This window comes from Sander lucioperca, chromosome 21 (genome assembly GCF_008315115.2).
Source record: "Sander lucioperca isolate FBNREF2018 chromosome 21, SLUC_FBN_1.2, whole genome shotgun sequence".
NCBI classification, from domain to species: domain Eukaryota; kingdom Metazoa; phylum Chordata; class Actinopteri; order Perciformes; family Percidae; genus Sander; species Sander lucioperca.
In genome coordinates this window covers 2,502,998-2,515,117 of record NC_050193.1, presented here as the reverse complement: position 1 = coordinate 2,515,117, position 12,120 = coordinate 2,502,998, and the positions used below count along the sequence as shown (strand labels likewise).

General features: G+C 40.5%; 3 protein-coding genes across 3 annotated transcripts in view; 2 read left to right on the top strand and 1 right to left on the bottom strand.

Moving 5' to 3' along the window:
- The window catches only part of LOC116050011, a 2,247-nt gene extending 346 nt beyond the window's left edge, over positions 1-1,901 (bottom strand). The window contains exons 1-2 of the mRNA XM_031300075.2: positions 1,758-1,901; positions 1-660 (exon numbers count right to left, since the gene is read on the bottom strand). The exon at positions 1-660 is cut by the window's left edge and continues 346 nt beyond it. Coding sequence (XP_031155935.1) covers positions 1-606 — 606 coding nt within the window. The 5' untranslated portion in view covers positions 607-660; positions 1,758-1,901. The remainder of the gene's footprint in view (positions 661-1,757) is intronic.
- The window catches only part of LOC116062299 (cephalotoxin-like protein), a 1,100,540-nt gene that overhangs the window by 212,776 nt on the left and 875,644 nt on the right, over positions 1-12,120 (top strand). The window lies entirely within an intron of this gene.
- LOC118494171 lies at positions 4,322-12,052 on the top strand. Its single transcript, XM_035997041.1, has 3 exons — positions 4,322-4,608; positions 11,065-11,648; positions 11,841-12,052. Exons 1-3 carry the CDS (start codon positions 4,322-4,324, stop codon positions 12,050-12,052), a joined length of 1,083 nt encoding a protein of 360 aa, XP_035852934.1.

Here is a 12,120-nt window from a genome sequence, read left to right as displayed (position 1 = left end):
CAGGTGAATCAACATCTGGATGTGGAAGGCTGCCCCGTTCACCCAGGCCTTCAGAGCCTGAGACGACATGTGGCCGTCCCTCACCATGGAGTTCTTCAGCTTGGTGAGGGCGAAGCTCAGCTGGCCCTCGATCCGTCTGATGTCAGTCACCAGTTCGTGGTCGTTGTTGATGTGCATCATGCATCTCTTCAGGCACTCGTCGATCTGATCCCAGACCTCGGAGGCCTTCTCCTCGGCAAACACGCTCCGCAGAGCGTCCTTCGTGCTCTCCTCAGGCGGACTCAAGGAAGCCAAGTCGATGAGGACGGCGATGACCAGCGCTCCGAGCCCCGCCCATGCAGGCGTTGACTCCAAGTCGGCCAGTTTATCCGCCAGGTTTTTGGTCCAGTCTGCAGCATGCAGTTTGATCAAGTCATTAGCGGAGCCGCCCGCCTCCCTTTTCCTCTTGTCATAGTGTTCTCTCAGATTGTCTGAAGACTTAAGACCTGTGAACATCACAATGGTTGTGTTGACTCTCAGATCTGGAGCCTTTCCGTCGTTGAGTCGTTTCAAAAAATCTTCCATTTCTTTACACTCCTCCTCCAGACTGCTGTTCACATTACCCATCTTCTTGTTTTTAGGATCAGATCAAAGATGGAGGTTGTTGTTCTCTGTGTAACGCTGCAACACACAAAACTGACATACAGTGAACATGTTCATCCAACTGGAGAAAATGGACCTAAATACTTGTGATGCCAACAAATAACTGGACTATCTGAGAGGGACTAAGAAGGAAACTATTCACATGTGGAGGAAATATGTATTCATAATACAAATTGAAAGTCCAAAGAGAAAATGAAGCAAAATCAAATTAAAAATATTATTATTTTACTTAGCTACTAGGAAAAATCATGCCATAATTTAATCTAAAAAAGAAAAAGGACACTGAAATGATTTATCTTTTCAATTTAACATTTGGCTTTTCCATTTTCAATTTTCGTCTGCTATTTCACCACTTCTGAGACTTTTTATGCAAGAAATTAACTGTGTAGAGTTTAAATATGGGCAGTTTTACAAAATCAGCTTTAAATACAGTTCTTATGTAGTCCTCACTAACACGGACTCAATTACAGTAACTACATGAACACTCACTGCCTACATCATCAGTTTCTATCATCTAATGTGAAACAAGAGGCCAAGCCCGCCTGGTGGCCAAGCTGCAGACAGATGCTCCTCCACTCAGTCAGTGAGCTCCCCAGCAGTCAGCTCCCCCTGCTGTCTATAAGGTGCCTCTGCACCCCTTTCGTTTCAGACCCCCCCACCAGCCTTTGGGCCACGCCTCGTCATTTACATTGACATGTGTCAAGTCCAGATGAAAAGCCAATGTTAAATTGAAATGGAAAAGCCAAATGTTAAATCCAATAATATTTTTAATTTGATCTTGCTTCGTTTTCTCTTTGGACTTTCAATTTGAATTATGAATACATATTTCCTCCATATTCACATGCCTGAAATGCCCCTGATAATGTTATTAAAATAAATGATATGGATGTACAGTACATGATGTAAAGTAAACATTAAAATGGTTAGCATGATATCATGGCCTGGGGTCTGTTAGCTTTAGCCTCGGTCTGTTAGCTTTAGCCTCAGTCTGTTAGCATGCTATCATATCAAACAGATTCTAGACTACAGATCAGCTGCAGAAGATGATTCCAGCTGTTCTTGATCAACAGATCAGTGACTGATCATCACTAACCTTCAGACAGTAAAGTCTTTACCTCAGATGTCCAGACGTGCTCTCAGCTCCAGTTTAGTTTCTGTCTGCTGGAGATGTTCTGATGACTGTTCAGAGTGATGGTGATGCTGCAGTCTGTGTGAAAACCCCCCCCCCCTCACTGACCAGCTGCACCAGTAAAGAAACAAGCCTGCAGCATACAGGCCTGCCTCCCTTTTCCTCTTCTCGTGTAATGTAATATGATCTTGTCGTAGTGTTGTCTCAGAGTGTGTGAAGACCAAAGACCGGTGAACATCACAATGCTCTCGTTGACTCTCAGATCTGGAGCGTCTTTGATTTGCTTCCTGAATCCAGTTCTTCCTTCTCCCTCTCCATTCTGCTCTCCGCATCACCCATCTTCTTGTTTTCAGGATCAGATCAAAGATGGAGGTTGTAGTTTTCTGTGGAACGCTGCAACACACAAACAGTGAACGTTTTCATGTAAATTATCTTAGAACACTGTTTCTACTTTCATTGAAGCTTTGCATTAACTAGGGTTAAATGCAGTTCTTTTCCTGTAATGAAGTATCTTTAAAGTGGGTTATTGCTTCCTTGAGGCTCTGCATTCTTCTTTCACTGCGAACAGGTTACAGACTTCAGATCAGCTGCTGAAGAGGATTCCAGTCAGCAGAGGTGTGGACTCGAGTCATGTGACTTGGACTCGAGTCAGACTCGAGTCATGAATTTGATGACTTCAGACTTGACTCGACAAAATGTACAAAGACTTGCAACTCGACTTGGACTTTAACATCAATGACTCGTGACTTCACTTGGACTTGCGCCTTTTGACTCGAGAAGACTTGCTACTTCCCATGAAAACTGGGGAAGAAAATGTTCACACGGCCGCGCCGCTCTCAGTTTATCTGCATCTGTGAAAAAAATGTGCACCACCTGTATGCATGCAGAGAGCACGCGCGCTGCCTGCACGACATCCAATCACTGTAGTCCCACGTTGTTTTGATTCGACAGCATCTAAGCAGGCACACTGCAAGACAACCAATGAAGCACAAGCAACAACGTGCCAGTTGGCAAAATGATACCGAAGATAGTTTCGTCTGGCTATAAAAATTACGAGGTAGTCGACAAAAAAAGAGTTGCAATTTGCAAAACATGCGGGTCGAAGATTACAGACGGAGCTGCCACAACGTCCAACTTTGTTCGACACCTGAAGTTGCACAAAGAAAGGTAAGTTTTGAACGAATGCTAAGCACCTTATCGGATGTATGTACCGTAACATACTAGCTGCTGCATATTTACTGTCTCAACGACACAGTAAACGCACGTCTCCCTTGCTGGTTCATGCTTACAAAAATAGGGATTTTTGAACCCTGATTATATGAGGTACATGAGTGTAGCACACTCAGATGGAAAACCTCGCCAACATCATGTCAACGTCCGTTTTAAAGTAACGTTACCATAACACAGTCACAGTAGATCCACCATTAGCCTTCCCTTTTCATATCAGGGGTTGTATTCGCTATAACTGCCGCCTCGCTATACATTATCCCGCTTATTACATGGCTACCTACCAAATAAATCATTACTTTGACACAAAATATTGATTTAAAAAGGAGTTTATTGATTTAAAAACGATTGTATTGCTTCCGCTAAACCGAACTGCGTCCATAGCAACGCTCTGTTTTTCATGGCAACGGTCTGTTATACTTCGCAGCGGTCTGTTATCAAGAAATAACAGACCGCATTCTACATTGGAATTCAACCAAGCCATGTAATAAAATAAAATAATGATTATAGTAGTAATGTTCAGAGATGCAATAGATTATTATAGTGCAGTTCTTAACTAATGGGAATATTGTTTAGCTTATTTTTGGTTTAATTTGGTTTACTTTAGTTATTTAATTTATTCAATTATTTTGTTTTGCTATACTTTTCATGCCAACTTGCCATGGCCCCCCTAGCACCCCCTCGCGGCACCCAGGGGTCCCCGTCCCCACTTTGAAAACCACTGCTATAAAGCATATGACTTCAGTTTCTTGAGAGAAAGGGCTTTCTTATGACTTTTGAAGCAGTGAAAATATTCTTAATATTGCATACACTGAAACTGAAATGTATTATCGTATACCGTAGTGTACAATAGACAACGAATATTAACACAACAACATTGATATGAGTAAAGAGTAGTTTCAAATACAACATGTGTGGCTATAAGGGATTTTCTGACATCTGTTTCATATTCTTCTCTGTTACAGGTATGAAGAATACCAGATGAACAAAAGCATCGTAGATGAATCACAACAGCCTTCAATCTCACAATTCCTGGACACTCGTGTAGGGCGTTACAGCATGAGCCACCCACAGCAGAAGGCCATCTCCAATTCGATACTGTCTGACTTGATTATTGATTGCAATTTTCCTCTGTCTATTGTGGAAAATAAGAGCTTTCGTCACTTTCTGGCTGTGCTGGACAGCAAGTATACCCCAGTCTGTCGCCAAACGATGACCACAAAAACAGAGAGCCTTGCTGAGGAGAGACGTTCAAAGTTAAAAACTCAACTGAGCAACACTGACCATGTTTCAGTCACTGTGGACATTTGGTCTGATCGAAAGATGAGGGGATTCCTTGGTGTCACTGTGCACTGGATGGAGAGAGATGCAGAGAGGGTACAGCTAAAGTCTAATCTCTTGGCCTGCAACCGCTTTAAAGGCTCTCACACAGCGGAGCGCATCTGTGACCAATTTGAGGCAATATGTGATGAATACAACATCAAAGCTAAATTGGACTATATCATTAGTGACAATGCTGCTAACATGCGCAAGGCATTTACGGTCTGCTTCCCCAGTGAACAGGAGGAAGATGATTATGCTGGAGATAATCTTGATGATCCTGAGCTATGGCATGACTTAACCCTAGAAGACCAGCAAACTGTCGATGCTGCTATGGCAAAGAAACAGCGCCTGCAGTGTTTTGCACACACATTGCTACGGTGGCCGACAGGGGCAAACGCCCTGCAACTTAAGAAAACACACGCAAATAGATAAAACACAAGCAAATTAAGAAAACAACTTCATTAATTTGACAACACATGCGCAGCATTCAGCAAACGCACTGCAAATACACACAACACAACCAAATAGATAAACGCACTGCAAATACACACAACACAACCAAATACAATAAAAAACGATGCAAAAAGAAAAGCACGCAAACCCCGAAAAAAGAAGCGATGCAAAAAGAAAAACAACTTCATTAATTTGACAACACATGCGCGGCATTCAGCAAACGCAATGCAAATATCACAACACAACCAAATACATAAACGTGCTGCAAATACACACAACACAACCAAATACATAAACACACTGCAAATATGAAACGATGCAAAAAGAAAAGCACACAAACCCAGAAAACAAATGCAACAAAAGAACGCAGCATCCAGATTACACAACGGAAGTTCTCCAGACCTCTAGAGGGAGCAGCTAGTGGAACAGCTGGATTTTCGACCGTTATTAACCGATATTAAATTTATATTATTATTATTATTATTATTATTATTATTATTATTATTATTATTAATAACATATTATTAATATACAGTCTATGCTCCCGTCTCATGCCCTCCCGGCTGGTGCTGTCCCCGAGCTTCAGCTTTTCAAAATAAAAGCTGGCGTCTGGTCCGCTATGTGTTTGTACTTTGGTGTGTTGGATGTTTGTGAACTAAACAGTACGGCAATCATACTAATAAATACAATAACTTTTTCAGAAGATGTCTTACTTACAACACGATGGAGTTAGCAAAGCAGTTTTGTGTTTATATGTGCGAGCGGGATTTATTCAGTTTGATAAATCCCACGGTAAATTGGCTGGTTTACTAAACAGGGAGGGACTAGAAATCCTGTCTGTTTTTTGTATTTCAAGAGCGAATTGCTCCACAATATGAATACAGATTGATCACTTATTTTGTTGGTAACCGTTGTTGTATAATCACAATATTACACTTGAGGAGGCCGACACTTCAGTAATTTCGGACCTCGAAATTAAACCCTCTCATGTGGCTTAAACAAACGTCAACGTTAAACGCTGATGCAGTTTTAAATGTTTTATCACCACGAGTTTACAGACGTCTCTGCTGATTGAGTATCAGCTGACCTGAGCCGAGACACACCCACCAAACCAGAGAAAACAGATCTCAAACATAGATTTAATATTTACAGTCTATGCAGTTTCTCTCTCTCTCTCTCTCTCTCTCTCTCTCTCTCTCTCTCTCTCTCTCTCTCCCTCCCTCTCTCCCCGTGAGGTCGAAAATCCAGCTGTTCCACTAGCTGCTCCCTCTAGAGGTCTAGAGAACTTCCGTTGTGTAATCTGGATGCTGCGTATTTTTGTTGCATTTGTTTTCTGGGTTTGTGTGCTTTTCTTTTTGCATTGTTTCATTTTTGCAGTGTGTTTATGTATTTGGTTGTGTTGTGTGTATTTGCAGCGCGTTTATGTATTTGGTTGTGTTGTGGTATTTGCAGTGCGTTTATGTATTTGGTTATGTTGTGGTATTTGCAGTGTGTTTATGTATTTGGTTGTGTTGTGGTATTTGCAGCGCGTTTATGTATTTGGTTGTGTTGTGGTATTTGCAGCGCGTTTATATATTTGGTTGTGTTGTGTGTATTTGCAGTGTGTTTATGTATTTGGTTGTGTTGTGGTATTTGCAGTGTGTTTATGTATTTGGTTGTGTTGTGGTATTTGCAGCGCGTTTATGTATTTGGTTGTGTTGTGTGTATTTGCAGCGCATTTATGTATTTGGTTGTGTTGTGGTATTTGCAGCGCGTTTATGTATTTGGTTGTGTTGTGGTATTTGCAGCGCGTTTATGTATTTGGTTGTGTTGTGTGTATTTGCAGCGCATTTATGTATTTGGTTGTGTTGTGGTATTTGCAGCGCGTTTATATATTTGGTTGTGTTGTGTGTATTTGCAGTGTGTTTATGTATTTGGTTGTGTTGTGGTATTTGCAGTGTGTTTATGTATTTGGTTGTGTTGTGGTATTTGCAGCGCGTTTATGTATTTGGTTGTGTTGTGTGTATTTGCAGTGCGTTTATGTATTTGGTTGTGTTGTGGTATTTGCAGTGCGTTTATGTATTTGGTTGTGTTGTGGTATTTGCAGTGTGTTTATGTATTTGGTTGTGTTGTGGTATTTGCAGCGCGTTTATGTATTTGGTTGTGTTGTGGTATTTGCAGCGCGTTTATGTATTTGGTTGTGTTGTGTGTATTTGCAGTGTGTTTATGTATTTGGTTGTGTTGTGTGTATTTGCAGCGCGTTTATGTATTTGGTTGTGTTGTGTGTATTGGCAGTGTGTTTATGTATTTGGTTGTGTTGTGGTATTTGCAGCGCGTTTATATATTTGGTTGTGTTGTGTGTATTTGCAGTGTGTTTATGTATTTGGTTGTGTTGTGGTATTTGCAGTGCGTTTATGTATTTGGTTGTGTTGTGGTATTTGCAGTGTGTTTATGTATTTGGTTGTGTTGTGTGTATTTGCAGCGCGTTTATGTATTTGGTTGTGTTGTGGTATTTGCAGTGCGTTTATGTATTTGGTTATGTTGTGGTATTTGCAGTGTGTTTATGTATTTGGTTGTGTTGTGGTATTTGCAGCGCGTTTATGTATTTGGTTGTGTTGTGGTATTTGCAGCGCGTTTATATATTTGGTTGTGTTGTGTGTATTTGCAGTGTGTTTATGTATTTGGATGTGTTGTGGTATTTGCAGTGTGTTTATGTATTTGGTTGTGTTGTGGTATTTGCAGCGCGTTTATGTATTTGGTTGTGTTGTGGTATTTGCAGCGCGTTTATATATTTGGTTGTGTTGTGTGTATTTGCAGTGTGTTTATGTATTTGGTTGTGTTGTGGTATTTGCAGTGTGTTTATGTATTTGGTTGTGTTGTGGTATTTGCAGCGCGTTTATGTATTTGGTTGTGTTGTGTGTATTTGCAGCGCATTTATGTATTTGGTTGTGTTGTGGTATTTGCAGCGCGTTTATGTATTTGGTTGTGTTGTGGTATTTGCAGCGCGTTTATGTATTTGGTTGTGTTGTGTGTATTTGCAGCGCATTTATGTATTTGGTTGTGTTGTGGTATTTGCAGCGCGTTTATATATTTGGTTGTGTTGTGTGTATTTGCAGTGTGTTTATGTATTTGGTTGTGTTGTGGTATTTGCAGTGTGTTTATGTATTTGGTTGTGTTGTGGTATTTGCAGCGCGTTTATGTATTTGGTTGTGTTGTGTGTATTTGCAGTGCGTTTATGTATTTGGTTGTGTTGTGGTATTTGCAGTGCGTTTATGTATTTGGTTGTGTTGTGGTATTTGCAGTGTGTTTATGTATTTGGTTGTGTTGTGGTATTTGCAGCGCGTTTATGTATTTGGTTGTGTTGTGGTATTTGCAGCGCGTTTATGTATTTGGTTGTGTTGTGTGTATTTGCAGTGTGTTTATGTATTTGGTTGTGTTGTGTGTATTTGCAGCGCGTTTATGTATTTGGTTGTGTTGTGTGTATTGGCAGTGTGTTTATGTATTTGGTTGTGTTGTGGTATTTGCAGCGCGTTTATATATTTGGTTGTGTTGTGTGTATTTGCAGTGTGTTTATGTATTTGGTTGTGTTGTGGTATTTGCAGTGCGTTTATGTATTTGGTTGTGTTGTGGTATTTGCAGTGTGTTTATGTATTTGGTTGTGTTGTGTGTATTTGCAGCGCGTTTATGTATTTGGTTGTGTTGTGGTATTTGCAGTGCGTTTATGTATTTGGTTATGTTGTGGTATTTGCAGTGTGTTTATGTATTTGGTTGTGTTGTGGTATTTGCAGCGCGTTTATGTATTTGGTTGTGTTGTGGTATTTGCAGCGCGTTTATATATTTGGTTGTGTTGTGTGTATTTGCAGTGTGTTTATGTATTTGGATGTGTTGTGGTATTTGCAGTGTGTTTATGTATTTGGTTGTGTTGTGGTATTTGCAGCGCGTTTATGTATTTGGTTGTGTTGTGTGTATTTGCAGTGCGTTTATGTATTTGGTTGTGTTGTGGTATTTGCAGTGTGTTTATGTATTTGGTTGTGTTGTGGTATTTGCAGTGTGTTTATGTATTTGGTTGTGTTGTGGTATTTGCAGCGCGTTTATGTATTTGGTTGTGTTGTGGTATTTGCAGCGCGTTTATGTATTTGGTTGTGTTGTGTGTATTTGCAGTGCGTTTATGTATTTGGTTGTGTTGTGTGTATTTGCAGCGCGTTTATGTATTTGGTTGTGTTGTGTGTATTGGCAGTGTGTTTATGTATTTGGTTGTGTTGTGGTATTTGCAGCGCGTTTATGTATTTGGTTGTGTTGTGTGTATTTGCAGTGCGTTTATGTATTTGGTTGTGTTGTGGTATTTGCAGTGTGTTTATGTATTTGGTTGTGTTGTGGTATTTGCAGTGTGTTTATGTATTTGGTTGTGTTGTGGTATTTGCAGCGCGTTTATGTATTTGGTTGTGTTGTGGTATTTGCAGTGCGTTTATGTATTTGGTTGTGTTGTGTGTATTTGCAGTGCGTTTATGTATTTGGTTGTGTTGTGGTATTTGCAGTGTGTTTATGTATTTGGTTGTGTTGTGGTATTTGCAGTGTGTTTATGTATTTGGTTGTGTTGTGGTATTTGCAGCGCGTTTATGTATTTGGTTGTGTTGTGGTATTTGCAGCGCGTTTATGTATTTGGTTGTGTTGTGTGTATTTGCAGTGCGTTTATGTATTTGGTTGTGTTGTGTGTATTTGCAGCGCGTTTATGTATTTGGTTGTGTTGTGTGTATTGGCAGTGTGTTTATGTATTTGGTTGTGTTGTGGTATTTGCAGCGCGTTTATGTATTTGGTTGTGTTGTGTGTATTTGCAGTGCGTTTATGTATTTGGTTGTGTTGTGGTATTTGCAGTGTGTTTATGTATTTGGTTGTGTTGTGGTATTTGCAGTGTGTTTATGTATTTGGTTGTGTTGTGGTATTTGCAGCGCGTTTATGTATTTGGTTGTGTTGTGGTATTTGCAGTGTGTTTATGTATTTGGTTGTGTTGTGGTATTTGCAGCGCGTTTATGTATTTGGTTGTGTTGTGGTATTTGCAGTGCGTTTATGTATTTGGTTGTGTTGTGGTATTTGCAGCGCGTTTATGTATTTGGTTGTGTTGTGGTATTTGCAGCGCGTTTATGTATTTGGTTGTGTTGTGGTATTTGCAGTGTGTTTATGTATTTGGTTGTGTTGTGGTATTTGCAGTGCGTTTATGTATTTGGTTGTGTTGTGGTATTTGCAGTGCGTTTATGTATTTGGTTGTGTTGTGGTATTTGCAGTGCGTTTATGTATTTGGTTGTGTTGTGTGTATTTGCAGTGTGTTTATGTATTTGGTTGTGTTGTGGTATTTGCAGTGTGTTTATGTATTTGGTTGTGTTGTGTGTATTTGCAGTGCGTTTATGTATTTGGTTGTGTTGTGGTATTTGCAGTGTGTTTATGTATTTGGTTGTGTTGTGGTATTTGCAGTGCGTTTATGTATTTGGTTGTGTTGTGTGTATTTGCAGTGTGTTTATGTATTTGGTTGTGTTGTGTGTATTTGCAGTGCATTTATGTATTTGGTTGTGTTGTGGTATTTGCAGTGTGTTTATGTATTTGGTTGTGTTGTGATATTTGCAGTGTGTTTATGTATTTGGTTGTGTTGTGTGTATTTGCAGTGCGTTTATGTATTTGGTTGTGTTGTGATATTTGCAGTGTGTTTATGTATTTGGTTGTGTTGTGATATTTGCATTGCGTTTGCTGAATGCTGTGCATGTGTTGTCAAATTAATGAAGTTGTTTTTCTTTTTGCATCGCTTCTTTTTTCGGGGTTTGCGTGCTTTTCTTTTTGCATCGTTTCATATTTGCAGCGCGTTTATGTATTTGGTTGTGTTGTGGTATTTGCAGTGCGTTTATGTATTTGGTTGTGTTGTGTGTATTTGCAGTGTGTTTATGTATTTGGTTGTGTTGTGTGTATTTGCAGTGCGTTTATGTATTTGGTTGTGTTGTGGTATTTGCAGTGCGTTTATGTATTTGGTTGTGTTGTGGTATTTGCAGTGCGTTTATGTATTTGGTTGTGTTGTGGTATTTGCAGTGCGTTTATGTATTTGGTTGTGTTGTGGTATTTGCAGCGCGTTTGCTGAATGCTGCACATGTGTTGTCAAATTAATGAAGTTGTTTTCTTAATTTGCTTGTGTTTTGTCTATTTGCGTGTGTTTTCTTAAGTTGCAGGGCGTTTGCCCCTGTCGGCCACCGTACATTGCAGCTGGTTGTGGGAGACATTTTGAAAGAAACAAAAGCGGCATGTCCTTCTCTCTCCAAGTTATCAACACTTAGCTCCCTGCTCCACACAAGCACAACGTTTAAAGACATCTTCAATGGTGAATTTGGGGAGCACAGAGGCATCCCTGCTGCAGCGAGCACGAGGTGGAATTCCACACTGCGGCAGGTGAAAGCAGTCCTTCATTGTGATCAGCAAAAGCTCTGCGCAGTTCTTGAGAAGGCCGGGCATAAAGAACTGTCATTCACACCACGAGAGTGGAATCTGCTGAAGGAGTTGGCGGACATCTTGAAACCGTTCGGAGAAGCAACTGATTTGACACAGGGGGAGAAAGTCATTACAATCAGTGCAGTTGTTCCATCCGTCTTGTCCCTCAATCACCATCTTGAGAAGCTGAAGCCTCAAGTTCGTTTCCTGAGCGGCCTGGTCAGAGGTCTGCAGGCATCCCTGAAAAAAAGATTTCTTGGGATCTTCGTTAATGTGAAAATGGCCCAGTCTCAAGAAGGGATCACTGCCCCCTTTTCAGACACAGTCTACCTGAAAGCAGCTGCCTTGGATCCAGCCTTTTGTCTGCTGTGGATTGAGCCCCATGTTCTGGTCAACCGTAACATCAAGGCAGAGGTGGCACAACGAGTTAAAGGTAAATATTATTGACTTGCAATGCAACTTAAATGCAATGTAAAATAATTTGATCTTAATCTGATCTAGGATCTAATGTGATATTAATCTGACTTTAACAATAATAATAATTTTCAGTCTTGCACAGTATCATCAACATCAGTAATGGTAATAAGGGCTCTTTTTTTTCTGCTGTTGTGACGTTTTTTTTTAGAATTGATCCTGCAAGATGCTGCAGAGACGGAGCAACCTGTGCCTGTGCCGGTGCCTGCTGAAGAAGAACTAGAGGACATGGAAGGAGAAGGGCTGTTTGCTGCATACCATAAGAGGCAGAAAATGGATGTTGGGACCCCACCAGCAGTACAGCTAAGTCACTACATTGACATGGCAGAAGGAAAGAAAATGCCCTTTTGTTCTGGGCACTGAACAGTAAGACTCTTCCTTCACTCTTTCAAGTAGCCATCCGAGTCTTGGCAGTGCCTGCTTCTAGTGCT